Below are 20,514 nucleotides of genomic sequence, written 5' to 3'. Positions count from 1 at the left end.
TTTCCCTTAGTTGTCCCCTAATAAAAGAAGTTTATTTTATATGATCATCCATACACTTCAAACAGCTTGTTAAAAATAAAATCTTCTAAAAAATTCTTATAAACTTATTCATAATGTGACTTTCTATAAATAATTTTAACACAAATATTTATTAACTGAAAAATGTGTTTTTAGACTTCGGTTTAGAAATTTTTGTACAACCCTCATATATAATTCTCAACCTGTTTTACTGAAAATTCTTGCCAAAAATAAGTTTATTTTGCAAATTTAACAAAATTGTTCTAAACCTTGCTAGTTTTTAGGATAGGTTAATGTTTAAACAAACCACTAAACATATAATTTAACTTTTTGACAACTTATTTTGAAAGATAGTCCTATTGTGCTTTTTTCCCAAAAGTAGACTTTTTTAATCAAAACTTTTTCAAGTAAACCACATTAATATAAAAAGTTTAATATAAAGAGTAGTATTTTTGACGTAAATAAAATGTATATAATTATTTACATACTTTGCAATTGCAGGTATTTGAAAACATTAATTTTGTATGTTTAAACTGTGGTTCTTACAAAATTAAGCTATTTTGCCAACATTACTGTATTAGCATATTCAGGCAATTCTACACTTGGTAGATATAAGATAAAATGTAGTTTACTGTTTTGTAGGAAAAAATTGAATTATTAGCAACATAATTTTAAATATTTTTATTACTAATTATTAAAAGTTTCAACTTTTAAAACTTTTTTTTTAATATAAACACTTTTAATCTTTACTAAGATTATTTGAAATCCTAAATATTATATTATTAGCATGTTAGGTAACAAATTAGATAATAAAAAGAAGCTTTTACAGTTTTAACAAAAAAATTTAAACATATCTTTATTATTACTATAAGAATAATAGCCAACTTTTTGAATACTATTGTCATTACAAAAATATTAACTTTAAAATGTTTCAACTACTAATGTTCAGAAACAAAAAAGATAATACTGTTTTCCAAAGAGTTAACCTAAAACATGTGAATTCATAGAAATATAAGTTTCAATAAAACTATATATCTGTAAAGTTTTGATGAGTAATTATTAAAACTTTCATCTGAGCAACTCACCTTTAAATACATTTTTCTTGAAGCAAGTGTTTCTTTTAAAAAATAATAAACTTTGTTAAGGTTTAAATAAAAAAATATTGCAAATATGGAGAACAAAGAGGCAGAAGCACTGGAATGCATGGCAGACGGTGACAAGTGTGTCAATTCCTCAAAAGGTAGTGATTTTTTTAAATAAGAGTAAAACACATTTTTCAATACTTATTAACATAGTTGTTATAGTTAAATGTCAATTTTTCAAATTGTATTTATTTGAAAGAATATCAAAAACTGTCAAATTATTTTTATTATAGTTGTTTAAATTTAGTTAGTGTATAAATTCTTTAAAAGGTGATAGTGTTTATAAAATTTGTAAATTTGTTTTTAAAGTTTTTTTGTTTTTTAAGACAGTACTTAATGTCAAAACTTTTTATAAATACTTTAAATTATAATCATAAATTATTATTTCAGATGATATCATTGTTATTCAGAAAATATCATATATATGGTAAAGTATAATGTATTTTTTATTTGTTCAGGCATTTATAAGGCACCAATCAATTAAATGCCTTCAAAAGTTTATTAAATTGAAAATAATATATAGATTTTAAAAGGTTTCCTCAACTCGTTTTTTGGCGGTTCCAGGAATAAACTAGAAGATGCTTGCAGGGCGTACACCAGGGCTGGAAATTTGTACAAAGTTTGTTGGATTTTATTATGTATTTATTTTCATTACTTACAACCAGGACAAAAATTTGTACAAAGTTTGTTGAATTTTATTCTTTTAAAATTTTATTAAATAGTTTTCCAATAATGCTAATTAAAGACTAAAATTTCACTACCTTATGGTAGATCTAAAGGTTCAATAATTAAACGACAATCTACAGCATTTCAAATGTATAGAGACGTATGGTAATTAGAGGTGATTAGTAATATAAAAAATTAATAAGTATTAGTAGGTGTTAGGACAAAAATTCAACTAAATTAGGTTAAGGATTTACGACTAAAACAAATAAAAACCAAAATAATTGAAAAAAGGACAATTTGTTGATGATAAACTACATACAATAAAATAAGATTAAATAAAAAATAGGACAATTTAAAGTGACTAGCTTGCTGACATCATAGTAGTTCGTTATAGCATATCCAATAATATTATTCATCTGCTGTTATACAATAAATTCTTCTAAAATAACAACTTCCCTTCGCAGATGTCAAAGAAATGGTACGAGGCGGGCAGTGCCTACAAGAAGTCAGCTGAGATATTTTCAACTCAATTATCTAGCAAGCACGAAGCCGCAACCTCATTGGTTGATGCAGCAAACTGCTTCAAGAAGGTAGACGTTGATGCTGCTACCGACTGCTTTCAACAGGTTTGTGTAAAAATTAGTTCATTTGTATTAAAAACTATTATTAGTTTTTGGCTCAGTTCAATAGCTTTGAGTTTTGTTTATCTTTACATTAATTTTATTAAAGTAGTGGTCTCAATTACTATCTGCAACCAACTGCTTCCAACAGGTACGAATTAAAAAATTGTGCATTTTTAACAGATAAAAAAAGTTTCTCATTTTTACTTGTGTCATTTTTTAGCTTGATTCAACAATTTTAATTTAAGAATTTCAAAATATTTTTGATAAAGTATTAGTTTAATTTAAATCACTACCTGATACTGACTTCTTTAAACAGGTCTGAATAAATAATAATCACCTTATTTTTCACAAGTTTGTAAAAGTATCAGTTATTTAAACTATTTTTAACAGTTTGGTAATTACTATTTTTCGTTTTTATTCATTTTATTACTGCAATTTATTCTATTTAAAGAGTTGATATTAGTGGATCCTATTTTGATTTAAAAGTTATCTGACTATTTTTATAAAAAAATTATAATTTTGTTTATTAGTCTTTGTTCTGTTAGTTGCATACAATACTATATTAGATTGTATATGTTTGAAATAAAAACAAACAAGATGTTAAATTTTTTTTTTCTATTATCCGCTCCGCTTTATTTATTTACCTTTTTTTAGTTTATTTCAATTTTTTTTGAACTACATATTGAACATAATAATACTAAACAAGAAACTAAAACATAAACATTTAATTATAAACAGAGTTGTCAAAAAACCTGGAGTTTATGAAATTACAAAGCAAACCTAGAATTTCGAACAAAAATCACTAAAAAACCTGAAATTTTAAGCTATTTTTAGATGTAAAGTAACAAGATTTCGATTAGATACAAAACATCTATTGTAAGATAAAGGTTTTTTTTGTACTATAACATAATTTTAATTATAATATTCATTAAAAAACACATCTAAAGTAGCTTTACAATATTTTTTCAATGTTGTTATACTGTTTAGGACAGTTCTTTAACTTAAGCTTAGTTTTATACAAAAAATTCCAAAAACCTAGAAAAAATTTACAAGATAGTTTTGGCAACAGTGTGTATATGTTCTTTTTAAAATAAAACCCGCTGATTTGTAATACAACTGCTTCAATATTAGACCCGCTCATTATTCACTTTATTTACAAAATAGAACCACATTTTGTTTTTTTTGTTGTATGTTTTTAACTAAGTAAATAATAAAAGTTAATTTTAAAATCACTGTTTATATAAATATTATCATTATAACTATTTCATAAACATCAATAGTTTTTATTATTATTTTTACTTCTTTTTTGGGATTTGTAAAGAGTATAGTATGATAAGTAAATTTAGTTTCGTTAATGGCTTGAATAAATAAAAAGCTAAAACTAAAATAAAATATCTAAATGTTTAGATAAATGGTTTAAAATGTAATTAAAGTTTTAACTACTATTTTAATGTTTTTCAAGGTTTTGTACTGTAATAATTGAAGTCTTTTGTTTGTAATACATTTACAAGTAGTTTAATAAAGAAAAAAAATCTTAATTTAAAAACTCCTTTTCAATTTAAGCTGTTAGTAAACTTTTTCTAAAACTTCTAAACAAAAACCAGCATTAGATAAATTAGTTATGGAAAACGGCAGTATAAAAAAGCACTTCATTAATATTTTATAAGTAAAGCAAAGCACATAACTACTTATAAAGTGCGTAAGCTAAAGTTTTTGTTTTGAAATCAGTTTAAATGTGGTCATGGTACAGCTTTAGAGGTATAGCTAAAAATGTATGTTTGTCGAATTACAAGTAGAGACTATTATTAGAATGAATATTTATTTATATGATTCTTTTCACTTATGTTTGAGCTTTGATCTGTTTATTTATAACTAAATTTAAAAGTTTACCTTATTTTTTACTTCCTGTTTAAATTCTAACGCAATACGTTAGCTTTGTTAATATTTTTTAGAAAAATATAAAAAACAAACCTACTCCAATATTCATTTAATTTATATGACAAAAAGCTGTTTTAATGGTTTTTTGGTGCATGCATGTATACTACTTTTAATGAAATTTTATATAAAAATATGCCGTCGCCCGTAATTATATTTACACTCATTTAAATTTTTGTGTAATAGTTTATTACACAAAACATGTTTGCAAATTTCAATTGTCACTTTATGTTGACCTAAAAATACATAAATTTTTGTTTACTTTTTCACTTCAATCAGCTTATTGATGATTTTTTTCGGGTAAAGTTTATTGCTATAAGTAGTTATATTTTAAATTTATTAGTTTAGTAAATGTGAAATAAGTTTAATAATTGGAAAAACTTTAAAAAGTTTTTAGTACCATTTTAGTGCAAGACAAAACACTTTTTTAGTTATTAAAAATTTTATTACAATTAAGGCAAAATTTCGGAATTACTTATTTCCTAATCAAAAACAATTTAAACACTGAAACAAGATATACAGATTAAGACTTAATCAAACATATACTAGTAATAATCAAGTTAAGCTATTAACACAAAACGAATTATTAAAACAAAAAATTAAAAAAACAAAATGGATTATTGAACAGTTTAATAATAACACTTGATCCCTTGTTTTGTCTTGCAGTCGATTGGTTCTAATATGTGTAAGATTTTAATAGCAAGTTCAAGTTCCGTTTCTGCATACTTTGAAACTAAAAACTCAAATTATGTGTGCAATATTTAAACAAAAATTAATCATTTCAATTTTAAATTTTTCAAATGATAAAAGTGAATATGTAAAACTTTTGAAACAATTCTATGTTACGTACAGAAAATATAGTAACAGTTTTAAAGTATTTTTATTTTACAATTAATTAGTTTTAAAAATAATAAACAATTTTATTTTTGTTCTTAAATGTAAATTTTTTTCTTTATTTTTTTCCTTTAAGATGTTTTTATAAAATTAGACATTTTTAATTATAATAATTTTACTTCTTTATCTAAGTATTGTGGAGTTTTTGAAATTAGTATTGGAATTTTTTTCTTTTTATGTTATAAATAAAAATAAAATGATATGTATATATATATATTTTATATTTACAAAAGTATACGTGGCATAAAACAAAGTTAATTTAATTGAAAATCAATATTATTCCAAATTTAGTTTGGGATTTTCAAATAAAAAATCAGTTTGTTGACATACAACCAATTTAAATTTTATTTTGAACTAACTTGTTTTTCAAGTGAGAAAATTAATGTTTTGTTTTTTCAAAACCACATCTCATATTTAATATTTAAATAAAAGCTATTGAAATAAATGTAAGTAGTTTTAGTATTATGCTTAACAGAAAAATGCATAGGTTTGTTAAAAGTAAGTGTAACTTAAAGTTTTAAGTTGTTTTATTAAAAAAAATTAACTTTTTGGTGGTAAAAATAATCAACCAGGCAATACCTTTGTTGTAAAAGAACATTTACTATATCAAACTTAATCTTTTACATTTAAAATATCCGTTTATATTTGATAAAAGTATAAATCTATCAATGACGTTTTGATTTCGATATTCACTCTTTTCTTTATTTACATTATTATTAAACTAGGCGAAGAACATTAGATAGTGTATTTTTTATATGAAAATTTAATAACTATATGGTATTCATGATTAATATATAAATGAGAAAAATACTTGTATTTAGCAAGTATTAAAGTAGCTTAAAAACTTTGAAGAACTTCAGTTTACCTCTTAATTTTAACTATAAAAATACAGATTGTTTAGCGCCTTAAGGCAATAAAAATATAAATGGTTTTGTTTACAATAAAAATTCCAAGCCTTCATGATATTTTTAGATATTTTATCTTGTAGTTGAGATCCTTATATTCGTAGAAGTAGTCATAAAGATAAATATGAACATTTTAAATTAATGAATAATCATTAAGTACCTTATCATGCCAAATACACTTGCATATATTATATTTCGTGAAGGCAAAATACACTTACAAGTTTCTTTTTTTGTTTTACTAACATATATGTGTTTTATAGTTTCTACATGTAATGACTTTTTTCTGCTGGTAATAGATACTGACATGTCTTTTGTATGTAGTCAAATGTAAACTTGCATGTTTCTTAATGTAGTCAATAGACATTTACTCTTACATATATTTTAATTTCTTCAAGCAAAATACACATACACTTACAAATATTTTATTTTTTTGCAGGCAATATACACTTACAAATATTTTATTTTTTTGCAGGCAATATACACTTACAAATATTTTATTTTTTTTGCAGGCAATATACACTTACAAGTATTTTGTTTTTTTGCAGGCAATATACACTTACAAATATTTTATTTTTTTGCAGGCAATATACACTTACAAATATTTTATTTTTTTGCAGGCAATATACACTTACAAATATTTTGTTTTACTTGCAGGCAATATAAACTTACAAATTTTTTGTATTACTTGCAGGCAATATAAACTTACAAATATTTTATTTTTTTGCAGGCAATATACACTTACAAATATTTTATTTACTTGCAGGCAGTATACACTTACAAATATTTTATTTACTTGCAGGCAATATACACTTACAAATATTTTATTTACTTGCAGGCAGTATACACTTACAAATATTTTGTTTTACTTGCAGGCAATATACACTTACAAATATTTTGCTTTACTTGCAGGCAATATACACTTACAAATATTTTGTTTTACTTGCAGGCAATATAAACTTACAAATTTATTTTATTTACTTGCAGGCAATATACACTTACAAATATTATATTTTTTTGCAGGCAATATACACTTACAAATATTTTGTTTTTTTTGCAGGCAATAGACATATACACGGACATGGGTCGGTTCACCACGGCTGCGAAGAACCACGTAAACATTGCCGAATTGTGCGAACAGGACCAGCTAAACCTGGAGCGAGCCATTCAAAACTACAAGATGGTTTGTTTATCGAGTTTTTATATTGTTGGTTGATTTTTACTAACAAATCAAAAATATGGTTTGTTGAAATTTGTTGCTACTACTGGTTGTAGTTTTAAATTAATTTTTTTAAAGTTAATCTTGCCATTCAAAACTACAAGATGGTTTGTTGAAATTTTTTGCTATTGTTTGTTGATTGAAAGGTTTAAGGTATAGATATTTTGAAATTAATTGATTTATTTTCTCGAACTGAAAGGCGCCATAGAAAAATATAAAAACATTTGTACTTTAAACTTTTACTGTCTTACAATCAACTGAAAGCTTTCTAATTGTTAAAATACCCTATTTTAAATTGTATACTTTTCAAGTCTTACTAATATTTTTTAGAATTAAAGAGCGTTTTAATGCAACAAGTTATGTATAAATTAAAGCTAAGCTATTTAATGTAAGGTGTTATACTTTCCTTTAAAAGTTGAAATTTGAAAGTTCTGTACAATATTAAAAATCAATTTATTTACAGTAATTGTTGTCAATGAAGTTGTTATAAAATTAAAAGTTATCATTACAAAAATGCCTGTTAATTTTTTTTTCCATTATTTGCTTAATAGTTAACTTTCTTAGAGTTTTTGAAAATAAACTAAGTTTGTATTGTTAAAAAGAGTGTTTACTAGTTGAACTAAACCGTTAACTTTTCTTAGTTTTTTAAACATAAAATGCCGTTTCTGTTTACAAATTCTGTCGACCAAACTAAAGTTTCACTCAAATTTCGAAGCTTAATGACAGAGTTCTTGGCAAAAACACTTGTTTTTTATCCTTTATGAAGGTATGAAAAAAAAGTTGTATTAATCTACTTTATTGTAAAAATTAAAGTAAAAATAACGTTTGTTACTACTACTATTAGCATTTATAAAAGCTGATTATGTATATGAATTGATCATTTACAAAGATGTAAATAAAATAATAGAAAGAAATATATTCAAAAGACTTAATAAAAAATATTATTTCATAATATAGTTAAAAACTTATTACGAAGACTTTTTAATTACTTTAGCAAGCAAGTTTATCACCCAAATTGTAAACTTTATCCTAACTTTTTAATTAAATACAGGCAGCGGATATTTTCGACGGCGAGGAATCCAAATCATCTGCAAATAAATGTTATCTGAAGATGGCTCACTACTACGCTCAATTGGAAAAGTTTGTTTACTTTAATGTTTTTTAACAAATAATAATGATAGATAGTTTCAGAAAATAGTTAATGAAAAAATGATCTATTTGAAAGGTATGTTTGCTTTAACATCATTGCAAATCAATAAAAATTGACATTTTATCAAACATGATGTAAAACAGCATAAGTGACCAATTTACAAAATATTACAATGCTACAATATTACACTCAAAATAAAAAATGCTCGTTTTAATATTTTGTAAAAACTTCTAAATACTTGTTTATCAAGCGTTTAAATTGTTACACTGTTACATGCTTTTAAAAGAGTAATCAAAACTTTTGCTACACTCAATAAATTCAAGTAAAACAATTTAATAAACAGCATTTTTTTATTTATTAGCTCTATTTCAAAAAAATAATACATGTATAAGATGTTCCAAATCCCTAAATTAGAAGTTTATTTAAAAAATATTTATTAAAACTTATGTGTATGTAACAAGGCTGATCCAGACAATTTTTTTTTGTAAAACGCATGCTAGTGTTTTGTTAGATATATTAATTAGTTATGTGCTAATATTTCATTTTTATTCTTACAGTGTTTATTTTATTTATTAGGTAAAAATTTGCGTTTGATTTTTTTTAAATTATAACCTATGTGTTTTTCACAGCCTTTGTGAGAATAACGAGTAAAACATATATTTACAGTCCTGCTCTTAGTGATTTAAAAATACTAAATAAGGAAATACTATTTGAAAAACTGGCCATAATAAATCACAGAAACAAAGTGTGCTCAGTAGAAAATTTAATTTTAGCCTTTTTATGATAACTAACACTTTTTTTTAAACTTAGTTATCTTTATAGTTGCATGACACATTGAAGTTTACTGTTAACTATGAAAAATAGAACGAGACTGTTTTTGCATGTTATGCAAATAAATATATTGTTCAACTCCAAAGTTTTTTTCTTGTGCACTCAAAAGTATATGGTAAGCGCTATAGCTTAAACATAGTTGCTCGCAAAGACACAAAATAAGTTTTTCCAGAGTTGCTTGCTCAGGCCCGAGCTTACTTTTTTGTCCAAAAGCTTGGAAAAGTTACCAGAATAACATTCAAAATGATGTTACAACAGAAATAAACATAATAATAATAATATGAATAATTCACTGCAGATACACGCAAGCAATAGAACAGTTCGACTTGGTAGCCACCAGATCATTGGAAAGTTCCCTGCTCAAGTACTCCGCCAAGGAACACATGTTCAAGGCCATTATATGCCAGTTTTGCTTAGGGGGTTCCACCAATGCCAAGTTTGTTTTGCCTTAGTATTATATAATGTTAATATATGTTTTATATGAGTTTTCTACTTTACGTTAGTCCACCAATGCTTCGTTTGTTTTTACCTTAATTTTTTATAATATTAATATTTATAACATAATTTGTAAAGCTTCTATTTCGTCTTATTTCAACAATAGTTTCTTAGCTATTTTTTTTTTAATTTGCAAAATTGTATCATCATTTTTACTTGACCAAACAATAGACTGTTTGTCATGATTAATAATTCGAAAAAATAAGTAGTAATATTTTGAAGTCTTATATTTAACTTAAGACCTGTTTCATTTTACTACAAAAATTAACTGCTATGGTAATTTTAGTGTTATACTTTTTAATAATACAGACGTTGTTTATTTTATAAACAACAAAATCTTGACTAAGTATGTAAACATATACCTTAAAACTATGTTAAGGTTTGTTATTTGTGTGCTGAAACTCACAAAGATATTTTTATGTATTTGCTAAAAAGTATTACACATTTCTGAATTTTTTTGTAAGTAAATATATTTAGTAATTAGATCGATAAGTAAAATTTTAAAATTTCAATAATCTAAGAAAATGAAATTCATAATATTAGATTGAGACAATTTATAAATTTTAATCAGATAGAGCTTGTTATTATATCGTATAGAAAGTAATTGCTGTTACTATTCATTTAATCAAATAATTAAAAAAAAAACCTGTTAGTTGTTAATGCAAAAATTTAGTCAGGATATATCTATTTTATCAAAAACAGTCTTATTACGAGATTAAGGTATATGAAATAAATAACAATTATTTTTCAAGCTGTTTTGTACAATTTATTTCATTAATTTACTAGTAAAACACGCCCAATTTTTTCGTGGTAAATCCAGCAAAATATTTTCTTTTATACAGAAACTGGAAAAAAGTTGAAAGTTTTTATTCAACTCTTGTTGTTTATCTTGAAAATGGTTGTGATTAAAAAATAATTCTTTGACAAAACACAGCATTGGTGCGCGATAGAATCAGTATGAAAACTTATTGATTTTCACCGAGCCACCTTTATAGTCTCTCTTTTAAACTCTATATGTTAGGTTAAAGTTTTATTTAAAGTACCATTTTCATTTTCCTACTTGTAATGTAAAAAAATGTGTTAGTCTGTGATTAGTAATAAGTAGTTGATGAAGTTTTGATACTTTTAAATACTTCAGGTAGTATATTTTTATTCATATTTTGTCAAATGTCATATCACATTGAAAGCTACTTTGAATATTTAGTTTCTTGTCGGTATTTTATTTACAAACAAATATTTTTAAGCTTTTGTTCTGTTACTTATATTGTAGGCATATTTTTTACTTGAACTTGAAAACTAGTAACATCTTTTCTTCTATGAAATCTTTGGTGCTGACCTTTTTTAATGTAGTACATTAAATAAAAATTGTTTAAAATACTAAGAATATATTTAAGGTTATAATAAAACTCACACTGTATTTTTTTAATAATTCATAACACATAATTACTATATACTCAGCATTAGAATAATTGTTGGTATTTGTATTTCAGTAGAAAATTACTTGTTAACTTTTAAACTGAACAACCAACAGCAACATGTATAAGTATTTTTAGTTATTTGTAATCAATAAATGTTTTTTTTAAAGCAGGTAAATTAGCTATGCAGTTGTAATGTATATAAAATATGTTATCTGTTAATTATTTTTCTGCTTTTCTGCTTTATGTAGTAGCTAGTTTTTTAAACTATATATTCCTACCAGCAAAATTCGTGTGATCTTGTAAATATTCAGCTCATTGCAAAATTCGACGTGTTCAGCATTTTTTAGAATAAAATACACGTAACTAGTGTAAAATTAATTGGTTTTATTAATTAATTTAACCAACAAAAGTTTTTGTTAAGTAAATATGAAAAAAAAAATCATTTAGTTCAGTCGAAACAAAGTTTTTTTTATAAATTAAGTAGTATGTATATTTATTCGGTCTAAAAATCAGGGTAGCCAAAACACCTAGAAATAACTGGGTTTTGAGAAATTTTGAAAAAAACCTTGAATTTTGAACGAAAGTCACTAAAAAAGCTAAAATTTTTAGTAATTTTTATATTTTAAGTATTGAAATTTTGAGTAGATACAAAAAATCTATCAAATACAATATTTTTTTGTATCATTTATAATTTATTTATTGTACAACACATTTAAAGTAGCTTTAAAGTTTCTTTCCATTATTTTTATACAATCTAAGACAAATTTTTACTTTATACTTAATTTTAAACTTAAGTCGTTCAAAAAAACTTGTTCTTTTAAAAATTAGAAAGTCAGGAAAAATAATCCAAAAAACCTTAGGCAATCGTGACAAATGGAAAGGTACATGATATTAAACAATTTTTAAAATTTTTTATTCAGACAACAAAAGTTTTATACTAAAAATATAGTAATTATTCAGACAACAAACGGATGAATACACGATACAAAGTTGTATAATTTTATTTTTCGTTCGTTTCGTATTATTTTATAGTAAAATTTTCATTATTTTTTATAGACAACAAATGGAGCGATACATGATTATATTTACCACTATTAAAGTTATTATGTTATTATTATCATTTTGTTTTTATAGACAACAAATGGATGAATACACGATACAATGTTATATAATATTATTTTTGTTTGTTTTTTATTTAGTAAAATTTGCATTTTTTACAGACAACAAATGGAGCGATACATGATACTATCGCCTGCTTTCGAGGACTCTAGGGAGTGCAAATTGATTGGAAAATTAGTGAAAGCTTTTGATGAAAGTTTGTTGTTGTTTGTTTAAAATAACAGTTTAAGTTGTATTTTAATACAAAGTCTAATATTATTGATGAACTACTATGATCTTTTTGATGATTACTGATTTTAAAATTAAGATGAAGTTTTTAGTAAAAAATTATACTGTTTTTAAAAATATATTACAATATAACAAAATACTATTAGCTTTGTATGTTTTTTACCAAAACAAAAGTTTATTTAATATAAAAATCTTTTGACCACAAGCGTATTAATGATTATAAAGAGTTATTTTTCTAGTTGAAAATTTTTACTATTAGGTTTTTCAGAACTTGAAAAAATCTTCAATACGTAGTTATAGATCCTAAAAGCACTTTTTTCAAATCAATATTATAGTGTTAATTAACATGGATATCAACATTATTATGAAATATCGCAGGTAGCTCAGTTGAGTTCGCGGAAAGTGTTACTCATCACTTTGATATTATTGCGTTAAGTATTATTGATAAAAACTAATATTATCAAATATTATTAATACACATTATTATAGGTAGTTCTGATGAATTCGCTGAGAGTGTTGCTCATTACGACAGAATAACGAGGTTGGATGAATGGCTGACATCTATGCTACTCAGAATTAAAAATCTCATTTCAAGAGGTTTGTATTATATTTTTTATATACATTTTTTATTAACTGGCTGACTTCAATGCTACTCAGAATTAAAAGTTTTATTTCAAGTGGTTTGTAGTTTTGTATTTATTTAATCCAGTGTATTTTACAAAATTTATAAATAATACTCAAACAAGTTTTTAAAAGGTTCCAAAAACATTTTTCATTCGTTTAGTTTATATAAACATCTTTTTTTAAATTTAATGACTAGTAGCTTCAAATTAACTCATCATTAATACAAGAATAACTTACAAACATTTTTGTAAAAATAAACATGTTTGTTTTCATTTCTTTTTACTTTAAAAAAAATATTCTCTTTTAAGATGTTTTAAGTAGCATGTCTAGTTCTAGGTATTAAGACCTAATCTGTTTGATAAAAATTTTCGATTACTTCAGATTTAGGATTTACACTGATTTTTGTAATACTCATTAAATTAAAATTAAGCCCTGTATATTAGTTCATACTTGTATAATTGTTCTTAACAATGGAACTAAATAGACTTCAAGTTTAAATCATGTAGTTGTACAGAGTTTAAAATATTTCTTGCCTGTGTCAAAATTTTCAGTACTTCATTGACTTTGTTATGACAAATTTTGATTTTTAAGTAGGCAATTAATAGTTTTGTAATATTTTACAGAGCTAGTTTTCAAAAATATGTAGTTATTTTAACTTTTTACTAACAATATTGTAATAACAAGAAGTTTAGATATAAATTAAAAGAAGTCACAATCATTTAACAAAGCATACTTTAAATATAATATTTTGATTATAAAATAGTTTGTAATTGTTACTGATATTATTCTTTTTGAAGTAAAAATTTTTTATTAAAAAAAGTTGATTAACTTAATAGGTTGCTTGATTGAAAGAAAATATTTAATTTAGTTTTTAATATTAGTTTGCATCAAAAACTAAATTATCTGCACAACCAATTGGTAAACTGCTTTCATCAAAACAAAATTTAATCAGCTTTGTGCTAATTGTAAGCATTACTGTTTAAGAATATTGTTATTAATTTAATTTTTGTGTCATTAACATAAAATTAATAATCGCTATGAAGTTAAAAAAAGTTTATGACTATATTTGAAAGCTAAATGATATATTTATAATACAAAAAATGATGTAAAAAGTATTAAAGACTATTGTTAAATTATTAAATTAAATAAATAATAAATAAAAAAAAATTAAAGACTTTAGTTAAATTCTTGTAACATTCATACACATTAAGTTTATATATGAAGTACATATATTAATTTTTGATATTGAAATTTTACTTTAGATTATATGTTATTGATTTAAAGTATTTAACTCACTTACCTTAGTTGACCAAACTGCTAGAAATCTTTAAGTTTTGAGAATCCTAAATCCCAAAATAAACTTAGAGTATCATTTAAAAAATCTCAATTGTTTACTGTAATTATATTATTATGTGTATTGGTTTTAAGAAAACAAAAAGAGAGATCTTAACTATTGGAGGAAAAATAATGAATTTATTCTTTCAAGAAATTATTTTACAAACTAAGTTTCGGTCAAAGACCTCGTCAGTGCTTAAATAAATCTTATTCAAGTAGAATAATTTTCTAGAACTTTATTTGAATAAGATTTATTTAAGCACTGACGAGGTCTTTGACCGAAACTTAATTTGTAAAATAAATTCTTGAAAGAATAAATTCATAATTATATTATTTAATTTTTTTAAACGAAAAACTAGACTCTGGAAATTTTTTGTTATCTGTAAAGTTCAATGTCGGAAAAGTTTCAAATTACTTTATAATTAAAAATGTTACTTAAATTTGAGCAACATAACTTATTATAATTTTTAGTGCAATAAATATGAATTTTTCATTATTTTAAAATATTTACTTTTTATAATTTTTTAACTTTAATCCGGTATTGTACTTGTTTAAAAACAAAAAAGTTATTTTATTAAACACGAATACATTTCAACAAATTTTCATCAGTGTGATACAGTTGTGATAAAATAAAGAAAATTTTTAACTTATATAGCCTTATGATTGCATCAGAAATTAGTTGATCAAGCAAAAAACAAAACAAAATAAGTAATTGAATTCTAAATAGACATGATTAAATATAACATAAGAGCTCTAATTAACTAAAAAAGGATACTAAATAATCAAATTCTTTTATCTTACATAGCTTTGGTTTACTTAAATGAATGTACATGGCTTCAATTTTGACCAGGTCAAAAATATTGTTACAGTTTCTTAATATTCTATATTTCGTTTCATTATAACTTTTTCCACAAATGGGATTAAATTTTATGATATTAAAGATCTGTTCATTGCATTTTTTTATATTATAACAATTGTATTACACTGATGAAAATTTGTTTAAATATATTTGTGTTTAGTAAAAGACCTTGTTTGTTTTTAGTTTTCATTATAAATTTTTTACTGTTTATTATTTAATTTTCTAACTGAGATCAGGAAATTGATTATGAATATTATTTATAGTCTGTAAATATCAAACAAAGTTTTAGCTTATAGTGTTGAAATAATTTTGCAATAAAAGTTTTACAATTCTAAACCCAACAAAACTTGAGTTTTATTTATTTTAATTTTATTACTAAATTTCCAGACGAAGATCAGGAAATTGATTCTGACGATGAAAACGTTCAACAAAGTGAAGAGGAAGACCTTTCTTAAATTAAGTAAATTGAAATTATTAAACATATACGATATTGAAAATATTTTTTCTAAGTTTTTAGTAAACACTTGCAAGATCTTTCGTAAATTGAAATAAACTATTATGATAAAAGTTTTAAATTTTATGTTTTTTTTTTGAATATTTTAAAAACTCTTCTTATAATATTCAAAAGTATAAAAAGCTGTTAAAAAAAAATGGTTTTGAGAAATTAAAAAAGTTAAGTATAATTATCTTAAAAAAAAACTTTTTTCGATTGAAGTTTATAGTTTTTACTGCAACTCAACTTTTATTTTCTTCTAAGCTAATTCTTTATTTTCTTTTATGTACTAAAATTAATAACAAATAGTTTTTATTAATAATTTTTATCTGACCAATTTTCTGTTTTTTTTTTGTTTTAATTTTTTTGTGACATTTTTAAAACAGACAAATAGTATTGAAACTTTATTATGATGTGATTTAGTGTAAGTTTCATTTAATGTTAACAAAAAATAAAAACATTGTGTAGAGGTGATAAAAGTTTATAAATATTATTTTTATACTAGTTTGTTTTTGTAAAAAAATGTTATGATTTTTCTATAATAGAAATATTTTTTTTACTTAATGCGATCAAATAATTTCTGCATGTAAAAAATTTCAATGTGCAAATAAATTTTATTTACTTTCATTTATCGCCAACTGAATTTACTACTAATCTTAGTAGACATTTTTTACAGAAATATTTTGCTTTAAGCAGCATAATATAAAGCTTCTGAAATAATTTCCAGGGCTTAAACACCTAGTAAAGTATAAGACCATCATTAAAATAGCTTTACATCATATTGAAATTTTGCTTAAATTAACTTTTTGTGATTTTTTAATTTAAACATATCCTTTACAAATGCAGACGACTACCATAATAAAAAAATTATAAATAAATGCGTGGTTAGCAGTTTAATCTAGAAGTCAGCCCACGGTTTATATAAATACCTCAAAAGTGAATTTGTTGTAGCATACATTGCCACAAGAAAAATTGAAAGTAAACAAATTAAAAACTTAATACTTTTAGCCGTCACTTAATTAGTATTTATTTATAGAAGTGTTTTTACGCAAGAAATGTATGTAAGAATGTTGCTTTGATTATGATAATTATGTATAGCTGATGTTTATTTATTAATAAGCGAATTCTACATGTATTGGAACCTCAATTGACAAGCTTGCTCTTTACCAGGGCTGCCACAAGGTCAGAAAAAACTAAAAGAAAAAGTCAGGAAAAATTTGAATAACGTCAGATATTGTCAGTTCAAATTTACAAATTCTTTATTTTCCAAAGCCTTTAAATGGCAAAAAGTCCTTTAAAGTCAGACTAAAATTGCAAAATTTTCCTAGAAATTTACAAAATTACTTAATTTCAAATGCCTTCATCTGGTAAACATTATAAAATATCATAAAACTGCAAAATCGTTCTATTAGCATATTGAACAACTACCCTACTTGAATAAGCAGTTTTTGTATGCTTTTTAGTATTGATGATCTGTGGCAAAGACACATCTATAGCGAAACTGTGATATATACACAAAAGTTTGATTTGCAGAATTTTAGAATCAAAGGGTTTAAGTAAATAAATAAGTTCTTTATAATTAAGCACTAGGTTAAGTATTTTATGCAACAAGATTATGTGTATACATTACCTTTTAATAATTTTTTCAAACTTGTTTAAATTTGAAAAATAAGTATAAGCAGATTATGTTATCAACTTGTAATGAATCTACTTCATTTTACTTGTTGTTTCATTTGTTTTGAACTCTGAATATGCAGAGCGAGACAACAATGACCATATATGGTAGAGAACTCTTAAAGCATCCAAATAAGCCAAAGAAAAACGAGAATAAGTCAGGCGTAAAACACTGGCAAAATATTTCTTAGAAAACATAACAAATACATTTTATGTGTGTAGTTTTCTGTGTAGCTGAGAGAAGGATCTACTGAAAAAATTTTATTCGAACTTTACTTGACTGCCTCTTAGTTGATAATTGGATTCAGAAAAAAAAAACTGTTGCTCTAACCCAAGGTTTCCTAAAGTGGGCGATTTTGTAAATTGGGGAGCAACAATAAGTAAAGGGGCGAAGGTAGGAGCTTTTTTGAAACTTACACTAGATATTCTTGAGTCGCAGATGACGAGCAAAAAAAAGTCTTGGGTGAATTTATTAGTAATTTTGAAACTTACACTAGATACTTTGAGTTGCAGATGAAGAGTGAATAAAATAAAAAAAGGTTTTATGTGTTTTAAATGGTAGTCTTGTTGGAGGGGGCAAAAGCCTTTTTAATTTCTTCAAAGGGGGCAATTAAAAAAAAAAAAAGAAAATCCTGTTCTAACCTGTTAAAAGATTAGATTGAAAGCTTTATATAGTTTTAAGTGTTCAATTATGAAAAAGTTTAAATTAAGAGCTTGATTTTAAAAAATCAGCATAATTTGTTAAAAAGTCAGGAAATTTTTCTCAGCCTAATCTGTAGCAACCCTGCTTTACTTTCCAATACTAGTAAGCTATAAAATAAAAATTTTATTTAAATATACTCTCTAAAGATTTGATTTTTAAATCACGTATGTCTAAAAATGAAAACAAAAAGTTTTTTTTTCTAATATTTTCTGGTAATACAACAAACAATCAAATCATACTCAATCTTAAATGTCTTATACCAGTAAAACAAAATTTATATAGTTTTGAAAAGCTCGACTATTTTTTGGTATGTACGAGCTTAAAATTTTGCACATTAAGTTTGTGTGTTCCAAAAAAATTTCCACTACATCTTTCTACTTTGGATACTTACCTTAAACGATGTTATTATAACAAAAAATACTTTATATATTTTTTTAATATAGAAATTAAATTAGGAAATAGTAGTTCTTTTTTTATTCCAAAGTTATAAAATGACTCTTCTGTAAATTCATAAAAAACAGATTGGAAAATTTTAATAAAGCTTTTTTTAATTATGATTACTAACGTTTGCAAACAACATTCATAAATTTTCTTAAAACATTTTTTTAATTTTAATTGCCAACTACATATTCTAAACTCGCTTAAATACTTTAAACTAAATTTGTACACTGCCTAAAGCTAGTGTCGCAATTAATTACCCAATATCGTGCTTTTTAACGAAACCAAGTAGTTAAACAGCGCAAAAAATTACTTTATTTTATGTAAAAAAAAATCAGTTTTTTACTTTGAAATACTTTTTTATGATTGTTTTCTGTTTTATTAATCTGCAATAATAAAAATTTCAAAACTAAATGTTTTTTGTAATTTTTAATTTTATCTAAACCATTTATTTAATTTAAGATCTTTAAGTTTAAGGAAACAAGCTTAAAACTATTTTAAGACTGCTTAACATCTAGGAGCCACTAAAAGGTACTGACAATAGAAAACTTAATTAGTTCTACAGGTTTGACTCTATTGTTATTGGAAGGTTTTTTTTTGGGATTTATACTAAGTCTGACAAAAAAAATGTTGTTTTCCGTTATTTGTATAAAAAGAAGTTAGTTATAGCAGAGTATTCATTTTTAAATAAAATTGATCACATTTTGTAGATAACTATGCATAATTTATTCTAAAAATATTTTTTTTTTTTAAACTTTCAAGAACTTATATTCCTAAGTACTCTTTTAATTTAAGTACAGGGTTGCCACAAAACCTGGTATATGACAATTTAGGCTGAAAAACTTGAATTTTAAACAATTTTTGCATGTTAAGTAGTAATATTTTAATTTGACTTAAAAAGTTTATCTTATGGATGAAAATTTCTGTTATCATCAAATCTTTTTTAATTAAAAAACACATTTAAAGTAGCTTACAGTATCTTTATTATGTTATTATACTACTTAACACAGTTTTTGACCTTAAGCTTAAAATAAGAACAAACTGGAATAAAACAGGAATATACCCAAAAACGCGTACTTTTAAAAACCTTTAAGAATCTTAATAAAAACCAGTTGCAACCATGTAAGTATTTAATAATAAACTCATATTATCAATAAGAATCTTTATGTTTAAACAAACTAGATAGCGCAAACTTACTTTTAAAAGTATATGCTTGTATATAACACGATAAAAAAAAAGTTTTCAAACTTTGCAAAAATTAAGTACTTTGAGTTTTAAAGTGTTTTAGATTTTGATACTTAAGTTTTTTTCATTAGCTTCCGTATATTTTTTTATGTAATTAAATTTAACTAATTCAATAAGTTTATGTGACTTACCATAAAGATTAGTAGTTTATGCATAAAATCTGTTAAAATAACTTTTGTACAACTTTATGTTGTGTAACTTTATGTAAAAAGTTTTTAGTACTAATGTTTAGGATACATTAAATACACTCAAAGAGTTAAACTTTGATGAAAAATTAAAAAATAACTTTTATTACGAACTTAGCTCTGGACTTATGTTGAGTATTACTTTTTTTGTGAACTTGTTTTTTATTTTTGTGCTCAAAAAGTATGTTTAACTTAAACAAAACTAAATTTAGTAACATATACTTCGAGATATTTAAGGTGTGGTGTACTTTGAGTAAAAACCAATTAAACTCACCTTTAGATTAGATAACTAATACTTTAGCAATTAAAAAAAAATGT

General features: G+C 23.8%; 1 protein-coding gene across 1 annotated transcript; it reads left to right on the top strand.

Moving 5' to 3' along the window:
• The first annotated feature begins 1,159 nt into the window (after positions 1–1,159).
• LOC145833950 (alpha-soluble NSF attachment protein-like) lies at positions 1,160–16,351 on the top strand. The gene is made up of 9 exons (XM_082941228.1): positions 1,160–1,258; positions 1,694–1,779; positions 2,291–2,452; positions 7,241–7,363; positions 8,451–8,539; positions 9,679–9,816; positions 12,514–12,608; positions 13,130–13,237; positions 15,846–16,351. Exons 1-9 carry the CDS (start codon positions 1,189–1,191, stop codon positions 15,911–15,913), a joined length of 939 nt encoding a protein of 312 aa, XP_082797354.1. The 5' UTR covers positions 1,160–1,188; the 3' UTR covers positions 15,914–16,351.
• The last annotated feature ends 4,163 nt before the right edge of the window (positions 16,352–20,514 follow it).

This window comes from Thalia democratica, chromosome 4 (assembly GCF_965202585.1).
Source record: "Thalia democratica chromosome 4, ktThaDemo2.hap1.1, whole genome shotgun sequence".
Taxonomy (NCBI): domain Eukaryota; kingdom Metazoa; phylum Chordata; class Thaliacea; order Salpida; family Salpidae; genus Thalia; species Thalia democratica.
The sequence above is the reverse complement of the archived record's forward strand: the minus strand, read 5'-3'. Positions and strand labels throughout refer to the sequence as shown.

Excerpts from the sequence above, each read along its gene's own strand:
- LOC145833950 (XM_082941228.1), top strand. The coding sequence starts at position 1,189 with ATGGAGAACAAAGAGGCAGAAGCACTGGAATGCATGGCAGACGGTGAC. Across the intron at positions 9,817-12,513 it reads GGGGGTTCCACCAATGCCAA|ACAACAAATGGAGCGATACA; the intron begins GTTTGTTTTGCC and ends CATTTTTTACAG. Across the intron at positions 13,238-15,845 it reads TAAAAATCTCATTTCAAGAG|ACGAAGATCAGGAAATTGAT; the intron begins GTTTGTATTATA and ends CTAAATTTCCAG.